At 43.4% G+C, this 24,143-nt stretch overlaps 1 protein-coding gene and 1 long non-coding RNA gene across 2 annotated transcripts in view; one reads left to right on the top strand and one right to left on the bottom strand.

The window, feature by feature from the left end:
• The window catches only part of LOC121824019 (uncharacterized), a 32,880-nt gene extending 30,052 nt beyond the window's left edge, over positions 1-2,828 (top strand). The window contains exon 3 of the long non-coding RNA XR_013046186.1: positions 422-2,828. This is a non-coding gene — a long non-coding RNA (uncharacterized LOC121824019). The remainder of the gene's footprint in view (positions 1-421) is intronic.
• A 1,941-nt stretch (positions 2,829-4,769) lies between these two features.
• Skor2 (SKI family transcriptional corepressor 2) overlaps positions 4,770-24,143 on the bottom strand; it is a 43,505-nt gene continuing 24,131 nt past the window's right edge. Inside the window, exons 6-8 of the mRNA XM_006973840.3 lie at positions 19,065-19,132; positions 11,445-11,510; positions 4,770-5,440 (exon numbers count right to left, since the gene is read on the bottom strand). Coding sequence (XP_006973902.2) covers positions 11,448-11,510; positions 19,065-19,132 — 131 coding nt within the window. The 3' untranslated portion in view covers positions 4,770-5,440; positions 11,445-11,447. The remainder of the gene's footprint in view (positions 5,441-11,444; positions 11,511-19,064; positions 19,133-24,143) is intronic.

Here is a 24,143-nt window from a genome sequence, read left to right as displayed (position 1 = left end):
TATTAAAATCCACGTTAACAGCAAAGCTTTGCAGTTTGAGATATGTACGTTTGATGAGTGAACGTGAAATCAGTTAGAGTAAATCTTGGGGAGAAGCGGGGTGATGTAGCAGGATAAGGACTCAGAGAAGTACAAGGCCAAATCAAAGCACTGGAACCGACTTCCTCATGTCCGGGCTCCGGAGACAGTTCCAGAACAGACTTGAGCATGGACAATCACTCTGAGCTAGGCAGACCCATCTCAAAGTGACTCATCAGAAGGGCTATGCTCATTTGAATGGACGAAAAACTAGCCCACTAATTTTCTGGCTTTTTAAAGCTATGTGGTAAGGTTACACAATATTTTATTAAGTGAAACTAGGGGGAAATATCCAATATGAAGTGAATAAAAGCTCCTTTTCCCTGCTTTCTTTCTGATATAGAAGAAATCTGGAAATAAGAAGCCCAAGGATGGAATGGTAATTCAGTAGTTCCTCAAGCCTCTGTTGCCTTCCTGTGTCCTATTAGGATATTGTTTCCATCTTCAAAATCCCCAGCTTGCCCCAAATGGCTGCTATGACTTCATTCACTTTACAGACTTCAAGAGACAAGGAGAAGAGGTCCAATGAGATGGCTCAGTGAGCAAAGAACTCATACAAGCCTCAAGATCTGAGTTCAAACTCCAGAACCCACATAATGGTAGCTAGAGGAAACTGACTCTGGAGTTGTCTCTCTGGCCTCCACATGTGCACCATGGCATGTGTGTAAGTCCCTCACCACCCCCTCTCTCTGTCTCTGTCTCTGTCTCTGTCTCTGTCTCTGTCTCTCTCTCTCTCTCTCACACACACACACACACTATCAGTTCCTTTTCTGTCAATATATTAGAATACCCTGACGAAAAGCTTAGAGAAGAAATTTATTTTGCCTTACATTCCAGAGATAGAGTCCATTGTGGATTGTGAGGCTGCATAGTCAAAAAGCAGAAGGCGGGAAGTGAAGGAACAGGAAATGAAGGAACAGGAAGTGAAGCCAGGCTATAAAACCTCTGAGCCTGCTACTCCCTCCCACCAGTGATGTGGTTGCTCCAGCAAGGCTCTACCTTCCAAACATAACCTTCCAAAATAGTGCCACCAAGGGTTCAAATACATGAGCTGGGGGACATTTCACATTCAAACCACAATAACACTTTTCCTCACAAAAGAGGGTATAATGGGAAGAAGGTTTGGGTGGGTATGGGAAATGTGATGAGGTGATCAGACCCGGGGCATGCTGTACAGAGGGACAAAGGAGCTGTCATTGGGCCTTGGAGTCAGTAAATGACATGGTCCCATATCCATTCCACATGACAGAATTCCTTTTCTCTGACTGTCCTGGCTTCTGCTGCTGTGATAAATAACCCTGATAAACATCAACTTAAGGAAGAAAGGATTTATTTAGCTTACAATTCCAGGCTGGAGTCCATCCCTGTGGGAGAGTCAAGGAAGGGACTTGAAGTGGCTAGGCACATCACAGGAACAGTCAGGAGCAGAGAGAATGCATGCATGCATACCTACACTCAGCTCATCATTTCCTCTTTTATGCATTCCAGGACTCACACCCAGGGGGTGGTGCTGCCCACAGTGGGCTGAGTCTTCCCATTTCAAAGAACAGAATCAAGACAGTCCTCACAGACATGCCTTCAGCCCAGCCCAATCTAGACAATCCCTCACTGTAACTCTCCAGGTGACTCTGTATCAACGACAAAGTAACCATCGCACTAACACTCCACACTGTTGATCAATGCTGCCTTTAACACTGTTGATCAATGCTGCCTTTACTTCTTAAAGGACAGAACCCTTCTCCTGTAGCTAGGAGAGAGTTCTCCCTCTGTTGTCCACACTTACTGCTCAATGTAAGGAAATCGGGATGTGATGTCCCTCTCTCCTTGCCTGCAGCAAACTCAAGAACGACTATGCGGGCACTCTGAGGACTGGAAGCATCAGGCTGACGTCTCTAACAGGAAATGTGTTATGAGTTGGGTGGGCTGAAACCTTGCTTTGCTTCAGCCTTTTTTGATCTTATCATTTAATTGGGCATTAAATAGAGAATACCGTGTGTCTCGCCTGTCTTCTTCATTAGCCAGCATTTGGGCTGACTTTGGATTTTGACACGATTAAGGCAGTGAACAAGAAGAGCATGACATTGTTCGGGTGTCATTTTGGAGAGCCAAGAATTTTTATTTGTCCTTCCAAAGAGTGGCTTTATTTTTAGCCCCCCACAGCGCTGCAGATGAATGTCCTGTCAGTTTCTACTAGGCATCTCAGATAGCCCAGGCATATCCAGTTTTAGCAAGAAATTCTTTTTGTTCCAGCTTAAAAGCACCACATGTTACTGCAGGGGGGTGGGGATGAGGTGCTCTCTGTCCTAATGAGAAGCTGAGTGGGGTAAATGCCACGTTTCCACAGCACATGCTGGAGTCCTTGATGCTTTTTCTACGAATGCTGTTGGGCTCTGATGAGTTGCTTTATGCTGGCATGGAGGAGTGTTGGGTTCTAGTGATTAAAGGGAAAAGAGACTTAGATAAAAATACCTTGAGAAATGGGGCTCTGTGGGCAGGAAAGCCTTAGCACTCAGGGAGAGGTGTGCAGTGAAACGTCTCTGGAGCCTGGGATTTAGGAGACTGGGAAGACACCAATGTAGCTTTCTGTTCTCAGCTGCAGAGGCCACTGGTCTCTGCACTGAGTGTGCTCATCATATCAGTTCAGAGCTCTGCTAGGGTTGGAACTTGGACATAGTTATCAAGTTATCCAATTCAAATTTCCATTTTACCTCATAACCATTTGCTGGTATTTGTGCCACCACAACCAAGACATTTGAAGTTGCGATTGGAAATAAAAGAATGATGTTTTAGGCTGGTTTCTCAAACAGGTGTCTCCCCCTGTTTGAGACATCCTTAAAGGGAACAATCTTCATTGTGGCATCTTCGTCCATTTCCTCAGGTGGCTGCAGGGACTATTTACACGTTGTCGCCTATGTGGCCTCTCATTCTTCATGAGCCAAGAAAAAAGGTACAGATGAGTAGGCTTCTTTTGGTTTCATAATGTGTGCTATGGTTTCCTCTCAAGTCACTAGCCTGAGATGCTACTGTCCGTGGTTGAACCTTAGATGTAGAGCCTCATGGGAGGAAGTGAGGTTATGAGGGGTGTACCCTTAAATGGAATATGGGGATCCTGGGCTTCCCTGTTTTTGTCTCTTGGCATCCTGGTGCCTCTACACATTTCCATCATAGTGTGATGCCTTGTTATCAGCCTAAAGGCAATAAGGTCAGCTGACCGTGGACTGAAACCAATAAGGCAAAGTAAGTTTTTTATTCTGTTTTTACTCATGTGTGTGTGTGTGTGTGTGTGTGTGTGTGTGTGTGTGTGGTGTATGTTCACATGTGTGAGTGCAGTCATGTGCATGCCAGAGTACATGTGTGGAGGTTAAAGGGAAACCTACAGTACTGGTCCCCACCTTATACCTTGTTTGAGATAAGGTCTCATCTGTGCTGCATATACCAGGCTAGCTAGCCCATGAGCGTTCATGGTTGTCTTGGCCTCTCATTCATCTTAGGAGCAATGGGATTATAGATGCATGCTATCACATCGAGGTTTTATGTGGGTTCTGGGGGTCCAAATTCAGTTCTTCATTACTTCTGAGGAAAGTGCTTTATCCACCATCTTTTCTCAATCCTTTCTTTTTTAAAATGTGTATGTGTGTATGCCTGAATACATGTGCACCATGTGCATGCAATACCCAAAGAGGCCAGAAAAGGGCACCAGGTCCCCTGGAACTGTAGTTGCAGTGTTGTGAGCCACATGATGTGGGTGCTGAGAACCAAATCCAGATCCTCTGCAAGAAGACCAAGTGCTCAAAGCCTCCAGGCCATTTCTCCAGCCCCAACTTTTTAATTTTTATTTTATAAGTTTATGTATTTCAGATATTTGTTACAACATCAGGAAGCTAACACAATGTTTCGGCAAAGATAAGAATGTATATCTATCTCAGGAGGAAATTGGGGGCACTTCGTTAGATAGTTCATGATAATAGAGATGGTGTCGAAAAGTGTTAGACATCATGAATACATGTTTTTAAAAATTCACTTTACTGCTATTGTTGTTAGTGTGTGTGTGTGTGTCCAAGTGAGTGTGAAGATGCTGCATCAGCACCAGAATCCTGGATCTGGAATTACAGGTGGTTGTGAGTCCATGGACGATGTGGGTTCTGGGAACTAAACTTGGGTCCTATGCAAGAGCAGCAAATGCTCTCAGTTGTTGTCTCTCCAGCCCCCCGGGATGCTTTTCAGGTATCTTTTAAAGTCTGTCAAGGGATGCTAATAGTGGGGAGTATCTTCAGTTAGGATGGTCCTTGGCAACTTCATGAAGTCATCCATGGTGGACCCAGAGCACCCTAGACATTATTGCTGCAAAGGGTCACAATTTTGGCTCTTCTGTTATTACAGCTAAAACCTTTTTTCCTTTCTGCATAAAACTGTTATCTGGATTCGGATTTGCCGTCACAGTGAGGAGGAAGCCATGCACGAGATCTGTCACCAAGTCTCACAGAAGACCTGACAGGAATCTAGAAGGATCCTGAGGTCAGGGAGTGGTTCCCACGTGCTGACAGAGCCTAACCTTTAATAACCATCTGTGAAGGAATTCTGTTTTCAAAAATAATTTATTCAAGTACTTTATGCCAAAATAACTCTAAAAAGCATTAGTTACTATGAGATGCCCCCAAGCAAGTATGCATTTAACTACATGAACACATCTATTACTTCATAGTTTTTTTATTATAGACTTTTTATCCACATGAATGTTAAAGAAACTACAACAGAGTTAAATACCATTTTTGATAACATGATTATATTCTTAATTACACTCAATATTAAACTGTAAAATATTTCCAGAGGAATACAATCTTCATACAGCAGGCAAAGTACCAGTGAGGAAGGGGCCACATGTGTCTGTCCCAGCTTGCTAGGAAAAGTAGGTCTGTTCAAACATAAGTCCCCATTCCCGGGATTGCTTTTCTGTTTTCTTTCCACTACAAATCACTTCTGTAAAAGCAAAGGACAACTGTGTGGCACCGCAGACCACACAGGACCATCATGGATTCCCCACCCAGCCTGTCGGCCAACAGCGCTTCCTGCGCTCTGGGTTCAGGTAGGCTTTAAAAACACAAACATTCAAACTTTGGTTCCACCAAAAGATGTGACAAGCATTGACTGCTCTGGTTGGTTCCCCCCTCCCCCCTCCTAATGAATGATGGCCACAGTCTATTTTACATGGCTGTCCATGCTGCTGTGAGGTCGCTTGTCCTTGGTGTCTCTTGAACCTGACTTTGATTCCCAAGCCCTTTCAATTCGCAGTTTTCCTGCAGGTCCGAAGTGCTCAGTGGTAGGCTGTATCTTACAAGAGAACAAGAGTAAGTGGGTCTGTAACCTGGGATAAGACAGAGAGAGAGAGAGAGAGGAGAGAGAGAGCACATGACAACCTCAGCATAACACAATCAGATAATGAAAACAAAGTGATAGAGAAGGTTTTTTTTTTATTACAGTTTCAATACATTTAAAGCAAAGTATGTGTTATATGCATGTATATAGGTTGCTGTGGACCTGCATGCCCATCAGTGTGTATGGAGAAGCTAGAGGTCAATGCTGGTGTCTTCCTAGATCGCTCCCCAGCCTAGTTTTTGAGGCAGGGTCTCTCACTGAGCCTGGAGCCCCCTATTTGGCTAGGCTGGATGGCCAGTGAGCTCTGGGGATACACCTGTCTCTGCTCTACCAGTGCTGGGGGTTCAGAAATGCACAGCTGCATGGTTGGTAGGCCTCCAAACACAGGCACTTATGCTTGCGTAGCAAGACCTTTGCCAGTGAGTCCATCTCCCCAGATCCTGAACACACTTGGCCTTTAAAATGCAAGGATGCTAGTATCTTTGTTTGCATATGAGTGTCTGCTGTGTTAGATTGTGCATCTCTGCTGACACTGGAACAAGCTAGAACTGTTCATTAAATTGGAGTGTGCTGCCTCGCTGGGCCTTCTTCACAGTAAAGGTATTTGACTCGCTTTAGAAACTCCAGTTTCCCGTTGTTGGGCAAGTATTAAGCCAGCTTGCCATGGAGGAGCAGATGCAGTCCATGCCCCCTGGCCTGCTGGTTTTGGTTGGATGCTCTAAGTCATGCTATTTCATTCATCCATCTATCCATCCATCCATCCATCCATCCATCCGTTATTTGCTCTTATGATGTCAGTGAAACTGTAGAAGCACGCCTAAAGGTTTTGTGATTCAGAATCTGATTGGCACATTCATAACTGATGAAAAGACGTGAAGAAGGCCACAGCTGCAGGTCACAGGTCAGAGAAACACAGATCAAGTTCAGGGTCTCCGGCCACACTGCGGATATCGGGCCCATGTCTCTGCTCATCAGATGAGAGACAGCAGAGCAGCAGTCTGCATCTCAGGGGGTTGACTTGCATAGGACGACTGACCTATGGTGCTGAGGACAGTGGGGGCGCATTGCTGTTCCCGGTAGAGGTTCTTGTCCCCTAGGGCCTGACTGGAGTCACCCCCGCCTCTTCATCTTTGGTCATGCATAGGGAAGGCAGAGGGTTTGGCTACGTCCTCTCAAGATCCTTTTGCAATGTTTTTCTCACTGTTCTTAGGCTGTTTTTGTTTGTTTGTTTGCTTTTCCATAAGTGAAAAGTGGAAATGCTGGTAATTTAGCTAAGAGGTAGATATTCTTAACACGGGGGCAGAAATCTCATTTTCAGACTCTCTAGAAGTGTCCAAAGCAGCAGCTGGTGATAGAAATAATGCAAATGTAGGCAAAACCAGGGAGGGGTCATCGTCTGTGGGTCTGTAGCTGGGGCTGGAGAGATGGCTTAGTGGTAAAGAACGTGCAATGCTCTGGTGGAGGGCCCGGGGTCGGTTCCCAGCAGCCGCATTTGGCTGATTACACACGCCTGTGACTCCAGGGGGTCCAACACTTTCCTAACTCTGTGGGCACCTGTACTCGTGTGTACCCCTCACATAATTCGGAATAAAATAATACAATATAATATAAAATTTAAAAAATAAGCAAAAGCAGCCCTTTAAGAAGAGAGAGAATATAGCAGAAGCCTGGGATGCAAGAGTGATCCTCAGGGCTACAGAACAGGAAGAGAATTTGCCCTTAATGTATGGATAACCAAAGGCTACTGTGTCATATTTAGAATCCTGCCTGCTCCTCATCAGCCCTAGGCTCCAAGGAAGGCAGGAAGTATCTAAGTGGCAAACAGACCAAGGCTGAATGCTGGTGTTATCAGCTGGCAGCTCTAGGACCTCCCTAAGCCTCAGTGTTAGAATCTATGAAATGGGCGCTGAAATGTGATCTGCCTCAAAAACTTATAACACCTAACTTACAGAGTTGCATGCCACAAAGGTAAAAGAGCAAAGCATTCAGTGCCAGATCTGGCACAGTTACTGCTAAAGTCTACAGCTTGGAGAATAGCATGCCACTGTAAATGAGTCATCCTATGATTCACTTCCCACTCAGGTAAAACAATTTCATTATGTCCTGGTAAAGACACGGGTGTTTCCACAGGTCACACAAATGGCATTTGCAAAATTTCGAAGGTAATTAAAAGAAAATGAACATAAAGTAATAATTAAATCAATGTTGACAATCGTAACACTTTCTATCTGGGGTAGAGACTGCATGCTGGTGACCCTGAGGTATCTTGCAGGAGCTGTTTAGAGCAATAACTGCAGACAAGGAACAACATCAGAAGTGGACTCCAGAGTTAAAAATGGGTCCACAGGCTGGAGAGATGGCTAAGAGCACCGACTGCTCTTGCAGAGGACTGGATTCAGCTCCCAGCACTCATGAGGAGGCTCACAACCATCTGTAACTCCAGTCCAGGATGGCACTTTTGTCCTGTGTGAACTCCTACACACACATGGTACACACACACACACACACACACACACACACACACACACACACACACACAATAAATGTCTAGAAGGGCCCAGGTGAGTATCCACCCATAACTCCTGGACATGTTTCTCAATCCTTCCCATTGCTCTCCTGAGCTCACAACACAACAGACTAGCCAAGCAGAACAATGTCTAATCTAACGGGGCTTGTTTTAGTAGATGGTTTAGAGATAAATAAACCAAACTACCCTTTACACAGCTGGTTGCTAAACAAATAGAATTCATTGCCCCAAAGGGGACTGTGCCTAGGTTGAAGAAAGACTTTAAATAAATCCACAGATAATGAATATATTAAGGGCGAGTTAAGAGTGCTCAGCGCATGGGCCTTAACTGTGAGGTTGATGTTAATAAGAGGAACTTGGCTCTTCGGGCGGAATTACAGTTAGTACGCTGGCCTGGGTAGCCACTTTAATTTGACACACCATGGAATTTCTCATGTTCTAACAGAGGGCCAAAGAAGACGTGGGGAGCAGTGATATGTGGCAGTACTTGCTCGGCTTATTAAATGGATTGCCTGCGGTTTTGAAAAGCTTCCTCCCCTTAATATTCATATTGGAATCCACTGGGTGGGCGTGAACACTACCTTAAGGGTCACTCTTGCATAAGATGGTAATGCATCAGTCCCTAATTTGGAAACCTGTGGTCACTCAGCAAGACAGAACCGTCTCTCTCCCTTGCTGTAATGATTTTTATCTTATAATCTCTCTTGGGGTGACTCCTTGCAGACTCCACACGCTGAAAGGCAGAGACTGCCTCTAACAACATGGTCATGAGTCTCTGCATGGCTGGGTGAGCTAAGCAGTTAAGTAACCGCTAATCTTCCGAAAGCACCAGGGTCTACTTAGAGAAATCCCCGTTGTCTGCAAGGATGGAAACGAAATCAGCATGGAGGAAGCATTAGTTACTAACCATAAATCAATCTCATTCTCTACCTAGCCATATGCTGTGCCATTGTCAGAGATTTCAGGGCAATGAGTCTTCGCTATGTAGGTGCAAGATGGGATTTGTGAACGAGCGGTGAAGATGAGATGGGGAAGTGGGAGGAATTAAAGAACTCATTGAAGTTCCTAAAGATAAATCAAGCCACCCTCTAATGGACGAATCTCACAAACACGGAGTCAAACATTCAATATGACGTTTTTGATGTGAGGTGCACAAATACGCAGAATGAACTCACACTGGGGGCGGGAAGTGGGAGAAAGGCTGTGACCCAGGCAAGACAGGCACCAAATGCTGGAAACCTAAAAGCCAATTTATCTTGTATACACGGACTCAGTTTTGATTGCAGACGTCACCACTTATACAACTTAATAATTTGTGGACTTTGCTGAATGTGGGTTACACAAGGTTCTTTTTAAACACTCATGCTAGTATTTTCTCCGTGATTTGAAAGACAGTTAGTTTGGCATTTTCAATATTTATCACAATTCATTTGGGTTATTCTTGTCTTGATCACCTTGATATTCTGATTTAAGATTCATGAATCTGAATGACATAAAAATTCCCATTCACTTTACTAGTACCAACCTGCTCTATTATAATATGGAAAAAAATTGTCCAGTCAACATCAGACTTAGTGCAAATATTTCAGTTGAGAGCCAAACTCACATTCACATTTGAGTTTAGGTTTATGGAGATGGAAACAGAATACTTTAAAAAAATATTTTTATTTTTATTTTATGTGTGTGGGTGTTTGCCTACATGTCTGTATACCAGTTGTGTGTCTTGTGACCATGGAGGTCAGAAGAGGGTTTTGGATCCCTGGAACTAGAGTTAACAGATGGCTCTGAGCTGCATGTGGGTGCTGGGAATTGAATCCAGGTCCTCTGGAAGAACAGCCAGTGCTCTTAACTACTGAGCCATCTCTCCAGCCCTAGAAACAGAATACTTTTACTTCCAATACTTTCACTTTCTTCTCTGCCGAGAACAAGATGTCCAAGCTGGAGTAGACAAAGACTGTATCTAAGGTAGGGTGCCTTGGCACGTCTTCATAGCTTTGCAACCCAGGCCCAAGATGTCACATGTCCTTTCTCTGCACTTCATTCCCCCGTGCACAAGACAAAGAGACAGCATATGAGTGTTTCTCGGGGTTTTGGGAGAAGATGATAAGTCACATTATCATTATGGAAGCAAATATTGAAATAGGTCCCTGACAGAGAGGGTGGCAAAGACAGTCATCCGCACATGGCAGGCACACAATGTGCAAAAGAGAAGCATGGATGACAGAAAAGACCGTGAGTCTGCTTTGTAAGCCCTCCTGCCCCCATCCCACAACAGACTCTAGTGAGTTGAAGATAAATGTCAGGGGGAGGAAAATCTCAGTGTCATCTGGAAGGAATGATAACATGCACCTCTTGTCCAGGAGCAGGAGGGAATGCTACCTTGAGGCTTGGGAGATGGCTCAGTGGGAAAAGTGCTCACTGAAAAAGCACAAGGACCCGAGGTGTTCTCAGGACCCACAGAAAAGCTGGGTCTGTAACCCAAGCACCAGGGCAAGGGGATGGGCAGAGACAGGTGGACCACGGTAGCTTGCTGCCAGCTAGTCTAGCGGAAGTGATGAGTCCCGGTTTCAATGAAGACACAGTATCAAAAAGGAAGATGGAGCGCAATACAGGAAGACAACCCAGCACTGACTTCTGGCCTCCATATGTATGCATGGACAAGTGTACCTGCATACACGCATGCACATGCCACACACACACACACACACACACACACACACACACACACACACACACACAAGGGGGGGGTGGCCCGCAGGGGGTGGGCAGGGGAGTCTAACACTGGACTTGGCTTGATTTACCAATTCTCATTGTTAGGTCATCCTAACCTAATCATATTCTAACCCTAATCACGTTGCAGCTTTTTGTAGTCTTATGATTCTAATGACTGCACATGCCTTCCTCAATAGACTGAAAAGACTGCTTTTGAAATTCTTAGGCGTGCTCTGACAATGATCAGAGAATTTTCACTGCCTGCTTTTCTTTAAGTTCAGATATTTTTCTTTTAAATTTTTGCTAGGAATGTGACCTCGAAGCTGGTTTCATTTGAGAGAAATGTTTTGGTTTAGGGAAAGGCCAGATTACTATTCCCTGAACAGGAAGTCTCCGTGGTCTGTGTGACTCCTCAGCAGTCAGACTGGGAGAGACTTTTGGAAATAGCCGAGAGAATGGGACACAAGAATGACTGCTGACTTACAGAGAAAGGGGCATCAGAGCAGAATGGCTGTCACTTCTAAAGCCCGGATAGAGAAGGTTTTAAATTTAGGAGTTTGCGGTGGCATTTCTTAGAAGCGCTCAGCCATTCATTTAGGAAGTTCAAGCCTGGGATAACAAATGCATTGGTGTATTGACTTAAACACAGGATACAACTTCTCAATCCCTCGGGTCATTACAAACAGTTCATTAAGGAACACCCCCAGCATCGGCAGGAAGGATTATGAAGAACCGTCTCCTCTGGCAAGCTCACCTTTTAGCTTTTGCTGAGATGGGCGCCAAGCTTCTCTTTCCTGATCAAACTTGCTGCATAGGGGATCTGTAAGACAGAAACAAACAAGACCGTCAGGCTGGAGACAGATACTTAATGGAGAACCTTCATCACCCCTAACAACTCGAATGTCAGTGGCTCTTCCCTGCAGAGAGCGCCTTCTGCTCAGCAGTGTGAGGCTGCTGAGGTATACAGACAGCATCACAGAGCCTGCCTTCAAAGCACAGCAAGGACGAACAGGCAATCACACACCGGATTGTTGCTACGGCTAATCACTGAGGTTAGCATGAGGCATTTTCTTTTAAAAGGGTTTTAAGGTCTTTGTATTTAATTGTATGGTATTATCATTATTTGAAAACTGAATTACAATGTTGAAATAGATCCAAGGTCACAAAAGATGAATGCTATTACAAACTAGTTCAAGGTAATCATTCAGTTTAATTAGAATGTTTTCTTTATAAGACATGCTATCATTGTGGATCACAAAGAAGACTAAACATAAATTATTACTTTGGGTAAATTCTCAATTACTGATGAGAAGAATTAGAAATAACTGCGCTGAATGGGAGACACGACCTGAGAATTCTATCTGGATGGACTTGAAAAGTGTTTTTGAATAGTGGGTTGCGAATGAAAGCCTATCACATTTGATATGTGACTTTTCATTGGAAAATTCAAATGGCTGAGAGCAGACCCATACATTATTTACATTTGCTTTTATACTAACCCCAGTCAAGCAACTCTGTCATTGGCATTGTGTTCTAACCCTGGTCAAGGGACTCCGTCATTGTGTTACCTGCTTGCATCATTATGAGGTTAAGTTTAGGACTCTAAATTTGCATCTGTGTTACATTTGAGGAGATAAGTAACCAGCCCATTTCTGATATTTTATTTATTTTTATTTTGTTTTGCCTGCATGTTATGTCTCTGCACCAACTGCATGCAGTGCTGTGGAAGTGAGTGTCAGATCCCCTGGGATTAGGATCCGAGTTATGCTGGGAATTGAACCTGGGTCCTTTGGAAGAACCTGTGATCTTAACAACTGAGCCATCTCTCTAACCCCAGTACTCAGTCTTTTAGAATGTATCCCAAAATATGACTGTTACATAAAAGCAGTAAGAGAAAAAATACAACCATTTTCCTTTAATTAGATAATACTTCTCTCCCTCTCTCCCTCCCTCCCTCCCTTTCCTTCCCTTCCTTCCTCCCTCCTCTTTCTTCTTTCCTTTCCTTTGTAGCTCAGGCTGAATTCAAACTTGTGATCTTCTTGCCTCAAGCCTCCTAAGTACTAGAATTAGAGGTGTGCACCACCATGCTTGGACATGAAATATTTTAATATTTTGTTGTATGCATCTCCCCACCCCAGCACTTTATTGAGTATTTGATTTACTTTCTTTTTTTATAATTTATTTATTTTTATTTTTTATGTATTGATATTTTGCCTACATGTATGTCTGTGTGAGGATGTTAGGTCCCCTAGATCTGAAGTTACAGAGAGTTGTAAGCTGCCATGTGGGTTCTGGGAATTGAACCCAGGTCCTCTGGAAGAGCAGTCAGTGCTCTTAACCAGTGAACCATCTCTCTAGGCCCTTGATTTACTTTCTTGGTTCACTGATCCACACATGGGACTTTATTAATGGAAAGAGACTGTGAGCTTACAACGATGTGGTGACTAAGATAATAAGCAGGACCATTTTGCTATAAAGCTGGTCACTTGAATCAAGCAGTGTTTTAATGGACAAAGAGAAGATAAAAATAAGCACCTCACCCGTTTGATACACAATATATTGGATAAACTGAAAGTTGCAGCATTGAAATGAATGATTCACACAACAGCATAAGACGTTCAGCACTCTAACCTCATATTTTAGAATGGGGCTTAAGAACATCTGGATAGCTATGACAAGGCAGTTAGATGGGGACCTATGCTAATTACCTCTTCTTCTCATGGGAAGTTTATGCTTTACCTGCTGTTCATGGAGACACCCTTGGATGGGGGGTTCCCATTCTGGTGTAGGCTGTAAGTGCCAAACAACATGGGTGGCCTCTCTTGTTAGATGCATGACACCAGAGTCTTGAGTGGGATTTTATTATTTAGGATAGCAAAATCTGATATAAGCCTCCAAGTGCAAGAGTTAACAGTAAGATGCTCTCACTCCATTTTCCTACTTAAAATGATGGTTAGATGCTGTAGGACTTTGTGTCTGTTACATGCCAGACACTACAGGAGAGAAATTCATACCACCTGGACCACTCACCAAAGTGAGTAAACCACATCCTAACCCAGAGAAAACCGCAGGATGATGATGTTGTCTCAGCCAAGTCACGTGTCTCCCCTCTCACTTCCCCTCCATTCTGTTCTCCCTCTTTCCCTCCCTTGCTCACATCTTATCTAGCTAGAAAGATAAAGGATGGGGGGGGGGCGGGGGGGGGATATTTCCAAATAACTGCATCAGAGTCTCAAAGCTCCAGATTAGAACTTAAATTGCCACAGAGCATTGTCCTCATACAAATGCTGAGTTCCCTGTCTGTTTCCTTGGAACGAGGATAAAATGAAAGCCAGGTAATAACAAAAACAAAGGGCAAAAGCATCTGGGCCAACCGTTGTGTGTTTTAAATTCCAAGCCCTGAATCATAAATGATAAATAAAGATTACCACATGCCCCACCTGTTGCCTAGAACTAGGCTATTTTACTGGTTCCAAGACACACTTTCCCCTGCACATTTTAACATCTCTGAAACTGGATGTATGATAACTGATGGTATATTAGAATTATAATTAGAAGATTTTTTTCTTTTTGAGTCATTAGTCAATGGTGTCTTATATCACTGACGGTTCCTCAGATTCTATAAAACATAATATTAAATTTACAGATGTCAGTGAATACTCCTGACTTGGGAGTTTCATATTCTAGAGAATCTGTTTAAGCTATTTATTCCCATGGAAGTCTACTATAGGACTTACAAAAAGCTTTCTTTTCATTTTGATCAGTGTGGAAATCACCAAGGCTTGGATAAAAAAATTTTGAAATGTTATATACTTTATATCTTACCCAGTTGACCCTAGTAGGTCAAAAACATTGGTGTCTCACCAAAAAAAAAAGATAAGTCTCAAGTTTGTGCGGAGGGAGAGCTGTTTTGAACTCAGACACTCAGGTGAGTCAATATCTCGAAGCTAGAAACATAAGAATGCCCCAGGAAGAAAGGACAATGGAGCCATTGTTAAGACACGGGCACTTGATCACTAAGTGGAAAAAAGATGCATAGCTTCTGTGGTTTCTTCAAGCCCAAAGCTTGCAGGGACCTTCTTACCACACATGCTTAGCCACAAAAGTGAAGCTGGGACAGGGTTTCTCTGTGTAGTTTTGGTGCCTCTCCTGGATCTCACTCTGTAGACCAGGCTGTCCTCGAACTCACTGAGATCTGCCTGGCTCTGGCCCCTAAGTGCTGAGACTAAAGGCATGTGCCACCACCACCGCCTGGCTCTATTTGCCTTTTAGAAAAATGATAGATGATGCAATTTAAAGAACTTTCTGGTTTGAGACTGTGGAAATTTGGTCAAGTTCTCACCCCAAAGAATAGTGGACAATATCTAAGGAAAGATAGTTATCACTGAAAAGCTGTGTCTCCACCTCACTGGTGCTCACTGACAATGATAAGGACCTACTGTTCCTCGGTAACAAGCTACTGTGTTCCCATACAAGGAAGTGGTAAGCTGATTTTACAAGTCCACCACGAATGAAACAATAATACTAAATTTATTGCTTAGATGCTATTTTAATTGGAGTCATTGGATGGAGAGCTCCTGTGTCCCTGGCTGCACGTCACTGCAGCACTCTGGAACAACAGCAGAGGGCACTTCAAGACTAGCACATTCGTCCTGTCTCTGTGTCTCGCCTCGCAGTAGGCAGTAGCTGCCAGGCAAGTTCAGGTGCTGAGTCTGGGCCTAGCCCTGTTTCGGGAGCTCCGTGCTGGTAGCAGACAGCATCCTCGAAGAGCTCTGGGTTTGAAGAGTGCACCTTAGGCCAACCTACAGTAATTGCTTATATAGATGTACTTTCCTAAAGAATGATTGTCAAATAAGCAATGAAAAAGAAAGCCAAGTTCTCGCTGTCAATTATTACACATTCAAGGACTCAGGTAAATTTCAATGGAAAGGTTATGTGCTGAGTAAAACATCTTCAGATTTTTTTCCAACCCTAATAGACAATAGATTTTACTTTTTAAAATTGACATATTTCTCCCAGTATCATAATGTATTGTGGCAGAGAATTCCTTTGCCTTTTGTTATACTAACACTTACATTTTTTACAAATTTGCTAACTTTTAAAACGTTTGCATTTTGCCCATAGCTAAAGGAGTGTCGTTCTCTGTTTTATAGAAATAAATCTGGTTTAGCAAATAAAACACTTTAAGTATTTGAAAATTCAGATTAGGGATGACAGATTCTTCTTTTTTTTTTTTTTTTGTGCACACAAGTAGCAGAAAATTCAAATTTTAAGTGTCATTTTAAGAGTTATCTTGTGATCTTGTGGCCATTTATAAACGTTAAGTAACCTGATTCTGCATGGGCTTTAACATTAGTATTGCAGTATATGCACATTCACTTGTAAATGCAGAAGGAGGCTCGATCATTTGACTGTATAGCCATTACATGTTTGTATCCAACAAACTGGAAAAAGAAGGCACAGAAATTATAGTCAGCAGAGGACCTAAAAATGTAGAAGCCAAAGAAATTCACGACTTCTCTTTTTATGGCAATGATACCCAAGATGCTTTCCATGTACGTATTTTGAATAGGAACACTGAGTAACAATACAGAGTAAATGTGTTGTGCGGCTACAGGAACCATTACCAAATGTGACAGTTTTAGTATATTTTAATTCTCCAGGACTGGAAGACAGGCTATGTTTTTACTTCATCTAAAGAAAAGAGTGCGTGTTCTGTGACTCTTCACTGTGTAGACTTTTAATATTAAATGACCCGAGTGGTTCGTTTTGTTACCAGGGAGCAAAGTTCATAACCATACTGACCGATGAAGAGACCATTCTACTGAAATACTGTGAGAGCAAATCAAACTGTGAAGCTTTGGCAACTCCTCGATAATCTTCAGAGATTCTCTGAAGACATCTCCTTAGGTGCTTTACAGATACATAAAGCTGAATTAGGAACTAGATAAATAACTGTTCAAACAACATTGCATCTGTTGTCTCCTTTCTAAAAGTAAGCAGAAGAATTAAAAAAACAGGTCCTTCCCACTAAAAAGCAACTCTGACACCAGGCTTTTTTTGTTCCACCTATCTTGAGAAGGGCCATTCATACTGGCACCATACTGCAAGGTCTCCAGGTACATTCATGTTTACTCTTCATGTGACTTTGGATTATAATATTCCAGTCAGGTTCAGCCTTACAGCAGCTCATTTTTGGGAGACCTGACACTCAGGATGGGCCTTGAGTCCAATTTGGTAGACCTTAAAGTGTATCTATTAGTGGCAGGCAGGACAGTAATAACACAAGAGCTCTCTGTAATTCACTACTGTGCATTCTTTTATTGGTGTGTGAAGAACATGTGAGGACATCAGTACCAACCCAGGAGAATATGAGAAAGAATTAAAAAGAATGGCTGCATTGTGTGGGGATTAGGTTGGGGTGATTTGTGCAACAACATGTTTCTTTCAAGCGTCGAAGGCTGTACACTATGCTGGGAGCTGGAGGCAGCTCCATGGCCCCGGTGTCTTATTGTAGGGGACCCAAAAGAGAGGGAATAAGGAAAAAGAGGCCATGTTTGTTTCATTAATTTTCATGTTGTTTGCCTACAAATGTCTTTGTGAATGTCAGGAATTATATTGTACCCAAAGAGGTGTGTGTGTGTGTGTGTGTGTGTGTGTGTGTGTGTGTGTGTGTTTCATGTATGTTGGGGAGGTCTTGGCTCTCTCAAACTGTTTCATTCACCCCAGGAGCACTTTACTACCTAGTAGGGCATGAATAGATAACACTTGCCATGCTTAGTAATACAATTGGTATCTTTCATGAACGCAACACATAGAAAGATCTGAGATATTTTCTCTTCTAGCAATAGTACATGCTTGTTATGGCATATACTGTTTTTTCCTCTTTTCCTAAGAAACCAACTGTCAAAGGAAATTAAGACATTAAAGTTACACAGATGGCCTTAAAAGGGGGCCCTGAAATAAACGCCTAACTCCTGTCCTAAGGCCCATTTTCTTCTAGTCACTGTCACCCTGAAATCTCAATTCTTGTTTGTTTCTTGGATGGCAATTTCCATTTTAAAAGACAGAAAAATGATGTCTTAAGTAGATTAATCCAGGCCTTAGTATTCTGTCCCACCTTATATTTACATTTGTCCTCTGGAGGGAGAAAATGATCAGCATATTCACCATAAAGAATTTTAGCTCTTACCATACACACACACACACACACACACACACACACACACACACACACACACACACACACACACACACACACCATGACCATCACCACCACCACCACCACCAACAACAACAACAACAAAAACCCACAAGAAGACCCTGTCTAAGCAATATCTGGCATAAAGGTTTTCCAAACTTGGAGCTATTAATGAGCACCCGAGCCCAGAGAGACCACAGTGAGAGTGTCACAGTTATTATCAATCCCACGTTGAGCTGAGACCCTCATAAAGAAAATGTAGTGAAATCCAAGGTTGCCTTACAATACTCCCAGGAATCTCTGTGAACATGGGCATGCTTCCTCCTCCCATACAAAGGAAATATCACCAACCATCTTCCTCAAATAATCCTGACAGAAAACGACTTCGCTCTTAAGACAAGACACTTTAGACATGCTCAGGGGTCTGAGGGAAGAACAGATCAGCTAAACCTAGTATCAAACAACCCAAATTATGACAACCATGCTTCCAGTGATCAGTGTAAGTCTTTCACCAGGTGTTTAAAAATAATCTCAAAAATATTGAGTCTAAGTTGTTTCCTCTATTGCTTGCTCTTTGGAAGATGAAGAATCTTGGGAGACTGATTTCAAAAGCCAGGGCTTATACCAGATGTGTCTGCATGGGGTGGAACAGTGAGGCGTTCAGGACAAAACAAAATCTTCCTGACTGCTGCTGTTTTCCATTTAAAGAGGTCACTTTTAGACACGATGAGGATGGAGAAGAGCGCTTCATTTGGAAATGATCTGCTCCTTTTCATCACCCCTCGAGTGCACATAATTGGTTAATTGTGTGTACATTCTGTTCTATTGACCATGGAGGGCCTGGCTGGTGCAAGGTGCAGAGGGCAGGAGCTGCTCCCATTTCTTCCCCACATGGTGCCTGCTACTTTGCACAGTGAAAGAATGCTATGCACCTCTGGGTTGCCCACGGAGGCAATGCACACATCTGTCTATTAACACATGGGAGGTAGTTACAGTTAGAAGAAACACACTGACACATCTGTTTACTCGGAGTCTACGTAAATACGTAAATCCCTTGGTAATTAGCATCTCAACCAGCTGAGAGGTAAGTGGACCAACAGTGTGGCATGCATGGAGGCCTTTGAAAACAAATCAGCGACCTTGCATGTATTTATAAGCAGAAATGCCTCTTACGATTTGTAACTGCTGCACCATTTCTTCTCGGTAAGCCAGCTCCCTTTTCATCTGATCCTGAAAGTTATCTGGGGAAGAGAGAAACAGAAAGGAAATTAACCAAAGTGCAAAATCCAGGTTCAGTGTGCGGTGGGTCCTCCAAATCCTAGACTCCTGGCTCTGTGGATTGACCCAACCTCAGAACAACAACAGCGTGACACTGAACCTGTCATAAGGAAAATGGAGTAATCCACCCACACAGCATCTACCTGTATCAGTGATGGAGACAATTCCAGAGCAGGGTTTCTAAAACTCTCTCTACTCAGGACCCCTTTTCATCTGAGAAAGTTTTGTTTCTCAGAAACTTTTGTGACCCAGGTATGTAAGTATACAAAATAGTTATACAAGCCAAATACTGATTGATATATAAATATATAAATCATAAAGAAGTTAATTTTAAAACAGGTCGGGGTATATATCTAACTTCACAGCTTATTAGTGACAAAATCAAACCTGCTACACAGGTAGATATGCTTGTTTAGTTTTATGTAAAGAGTCAAATGTGGACAGAATATTTGATATTATAGGATGTCTTCAGCATTTCTCAGAGTCGATTGATATTCTGATCTTGTAATTATCAATAGTGAGAATGTCATTTTTACATAAACATGTACCACCAAATGGCAGGTGTATGATTAGGAAATTGTTGGAAATTCTATCCTAATCCCAAACCAAAATTCATTTATTTATCATTTCAGGAAACAAGTCAGCAAGCAACTCAAACAGCAACTTTTAAAAACCAAACACCCTAATACAATATAATCAGAAGATACATTAAATTGATCTTTATATGATGAAGAATGATGATAGAGAGGTATAAAAAAATATGCATTCAGGTTCCTGGAAAGACGGAAGTTAAAAAGCACTGGCTGCTCTTCTAGAGGCCCTGGGTTCAATTCCCAGTACTCGAGTGGTAGCTCACAACTGTCTGTAATTCAACCAAAGGGAGCCTAATCTTCTTCTGGCCCACCCCCCTGGCACTTTACATGTAGAGCACAGACATATATGTAGGCAAAACACCCATACACATAAAAAATAAAACAAAATAATTTTTAAAAAATTTCTGTAACTTGCTGGGCAGTGGTGGCACATGCCTTTAATCCCAGCACTCGAGAGGCAGAGGCAGGCGGATCTCTGCGAGTTCGAGACCAGCCTGGTCTACAGAGCGAGATCCAGGAAAGGCGCAAAGCTACACAGAGAAACCCTGTCTTGAAAAATCAAAAAAAAAAAAAAATTCTGTAACTTAACCTTTATGTTTAAAGATCACAAGCTTTGTATGGTAATTATGAAATTCAAAACTTGCAATTCTTGAGCCGGGGTGTTCCTGTGGCGTTCCTTGGCACCGCATGACTCGGTCCACGGAAGTGGTAAAGTCGTGCTACGCAAGGACCAGGGCTGCCCTGCATGCTTTGGATTCATTATGTATTTGATTTTGAGTTAACTTTTTATCAATGAATGTTCAGGAACCTTTTACTGTTGCCCCAAATTGCATGACTCCCACACTCACTTACGTGGCCCCATGTGAAGGTTGTGACCCCTGGTTTAGTGTATGATGTGTAGTCTAAGGTATGTGGGAAGGCACACATGGGTTCTATGAAGACACTAAGCAATGCTATACGAGACTGGTACATCCATGGAATTTCATTATCTACAGAGAGTTCTGGAGCCAATCCCCCATGGATACTGAAGGATGACTACATCTGAAAAAATATGGCTGACAGCACCCTAGAGTCTCCTCTCCTCTCTCCTCTCCTCTCCTCTCCTCTCCTCTCCTCTCCTCTCCTCTCCTCTCCTCTCCTCTCCTCTCCTCTCCTCTCCTCTCCTCTCCTCTTTCCTTTTCCTTATAAGACATGATCTCACTGTATAGCCCTGGCTAGTCTGCAACTCCCTAAGATCAGGCTGGCTTTAAACTATTGTTGATATTTCTGCCTCTCAAGTGCTAGGATCACAGGCACATGCCACAGGTCTGATTTTTTTTTTTAACTAAACAATTTTTAGTTATTTGAAGAAATTGTTTTCAACACTCTATAGTTTTATGAGACCCCACAGGAAATTCTGAGAGGTAAGACATTCCTTTTATAGTATCGCATCCTTCATGGCGTCTATGCCCTGGCTTGTAAGCATCACCCAGAAATGAACAGTGCGGTTGTACTCTCTACTTATGCAGGTCACAGCATGGAAAGCGTCTACAGTTCCGCAGTGCTACAGGGGAGGGGATGCAGCTCACACAGTGCTAACCACAGGGGGCGCTGCCAAGCGCTATGCAAGCATGTGATGCCTGCTGGGTAAGAGAGGAAAACTGCTTGCCTGGCTTCCTTGCACTAAGTGCCCTTGTGCCCCAGCCCGACTCTACAAGCAGCAAGCCTTCTCACCCCAGGCCAGCCTGGTTTGGGTCTTCTCTGGTCTTATGAACGCTATAGACTTGGCCACAATCCGAGGAAAGGAGAGCTTTAAGAGACACCGCCTAGAGCCAGGTGGAGGTGGCACACACCGGCATCACACCTTTAGTTCCAGCACTCGGAAGGCAGAGGCAGGTGGATCTCTATGAGTCTGAGGCCAGTCTGGTCTACAGAGTGAGTTCCAGGACAGTCAGGGCTACACGGGAAAATCCTGTCTGGAAAAACATAAAGGAAAAAATGAGAGAGAGAGAGAGAGAGAGAGAGAGAGAGAGAGAGAGAGAGAGAGAGAGAGAGAGAGAGCTATATAAAATAGCATTGATATCCTATGTGTTAATTATTTTAATTTGATATAAATGACTTCCAAACTTATTGCGGGGCATGGCATATTCTCCATGTGGTGTTTTTAAAGCATAGCCATGTATAACTTGACTCTTTCCCCTTAAAAAAGAAAGGAACCTGAATTCACACTGCACTTGTGGTGGACAGGCAGAAGCTTGTAGAAACCAGAAACCACCCACACCTTTCCCTTTCTTCTTTCTTGGTCTTCCCAGTCAGTCAGCTGGCGGTGAAGCCCTGTGCTCTTCCCAACTACCCCCTCTTCCACCTCCCATACGCCACCGCCACCGCCGCTGCCTCTCTGAACAGGTTCTGACTGACCTCAGGCCTCTAGTTCCTTCTCCACAAATCCTTTTCACTTTCCTAAAGTCCTGCCTGAAAAATCAATGGCCACCTGACATTTTCAAGGTAACAAATCCCAAGTCTCTAGGTCCCTATTTAAAAAAAAAAAATTGGTCTTTTCATTTTCTTGGCGTTTACTTTTCTATACGATTAGAATTCCTTCCTGAAACACTCAAGGTGTAGACATTATCATTCATGTTTTAAAAATATCCAATGTCTACCTTTGCTTCCAAGGGTAATGACGAGGACTTTCTAGTTTAGGGCAGAGGGACCAGTGTGGGTGGATGAGAGGGAGTCAGGAGAGAGGAAGTGCCTGAGCAGAGAGGTAAACCGCTCCCTAGGCAGGCTTGGAAGGAGGAAGGGGTACCGCAGGTGGCTGGCTGCAGCAGAGAGCAAGGAGGAAATTTCCAGAACTCTGTTCCCCAGTAAACCACCCTCCCATTTTCAAACAGACATTGTGTTCCTTGTCTCTGGATCCCTGTTCCTGCTGTGGTGAACGCTCACAGAAAGTACCAGTTCAAATACTTCCTGTAAAAGACTTCCAATTTTCTTGACTCTCCCATCAGAATCATTTATCCTTCTTCTGGACCCTTCCAGCCTGCTGCCCACACCCCTACTCACATCCACAATATGTATTACTAGTTGGAGTAGACCTGTCTTCCAGCTAGCTGTGTACTGAGTTCACAGGACAGAAAGGCGAGTTTCCTTTAAAAATCTCTAGGCCCACAGCAGTCCTCAGCAGGCAGTGAGGGAGAGGGATGGAATGGAGAGGAAGAAAAACCAAGCCATATCAATAGAGGCTCAGGCTTTGGCCTTGGGCCTTCCTCAGAAGGAACCGGGTGGGGATGATGCCCCTACGGAATATTCTTGCTCTAGCATTTTAAGATCTGATGACAAAGCAAACTGATTTGGTCAGGGTCCAAGCTCCCTTGCTACCAGCAGGGCTTGATTCTGGTATGCTCTGGTGACAGAAGTAAGGTACCATGTGAGAAGTGAGGAGCCACCGCACAACATCAGGGGGCCACAGTCTGGACACCAGGCAACAAGAGAAGCATCCCACCACAAAAGCATCCCACCACAAACTCCCCTCGTCCTCGCGCCCTTCTCCCACAGCCTGCTCCCAGGACCTCCATCATAGTCACGGTGTTCCCAGACACAGTGTTTCTTTTTAACTTGCCCCACACCAGATTCCTCTTTTCATCCAATGATCTGCCTAGAGGGCTAAGTGGGAGGCACCAGGCTAAGGGGCAGCCAGGGGCTGGTCACCTACCAGGGGCGTGAGGTGGAACAGCCAAGGGCAATTCAGAGTGGAATGATGGTAGCCAGACTTTCCCTAATTCACGATCAATGCCCGTCTATGATGCAAGGAATACAGTTCCTTGAAAGGTGGGGGCATCAAGGGTTAGAGAAAGGGTGGATGTTTTTCTTAGATTGAAGTGGGAAAGGCCATCAGCGGCAAAAGGCCAAGAGCAAAGTATTTATTGATCTTTTTTGTTTTATTTTGTTTGAAACCAGGTCTAGCAGTTGAGGCTAGCCTCAAGCCCATTTTATGTAGCTGAGGCTAACCTTGATCTCCTGATCCTCCTGCTTCTAATGCCCCAGGTCTGAGATTATACGCATGTAGTACCACACCCAAGACGGATTTATTAGGCAGAAATTGAAAACTTCAGTATGAAAACAAATCATACACTGAACTTCCTACAAAACACCATAGCATCTAAAGATGAATTTAAGGAATACTGGTTACAGGTCAAACTACTGATACTTTCCTATTTAATGAGGTTGGGGGGGGGCGCGCTGTATCTCAGGGTAGAATGCTTGCCCAGCATGCCTAAGGTCTTGGACTCCTTCCTCAGTAGGAAAAAAAGAAAAAGAAATTCCTGTAACTCAGTAACAAAGTAACACATAAAAAGAAATGTGCGGAGGGAGGGTTCATAAGACATTTAAAGGATGATAAACAAAA

This window comes from Peromyscus maniculatus, chromosome 19 (assembly GCF_049852395.1).
Source record: "Peromyscus maniculatus bairdii isolate BWxNUB_F1_BW_parent chromosome 19, HU_Pman_BW_mat_3.1, whole genome shotgun sequence".
NCBI classification, from domain to species: Eukaryota; Metazoa; Chordata; class Mammalia; order Rodentia; family Cricetidae; genus Peromyscus; species Peromyscus maniculatus.
This window is presented reverse-complemented; position numbering and strand designations above follow the sequence as displayed.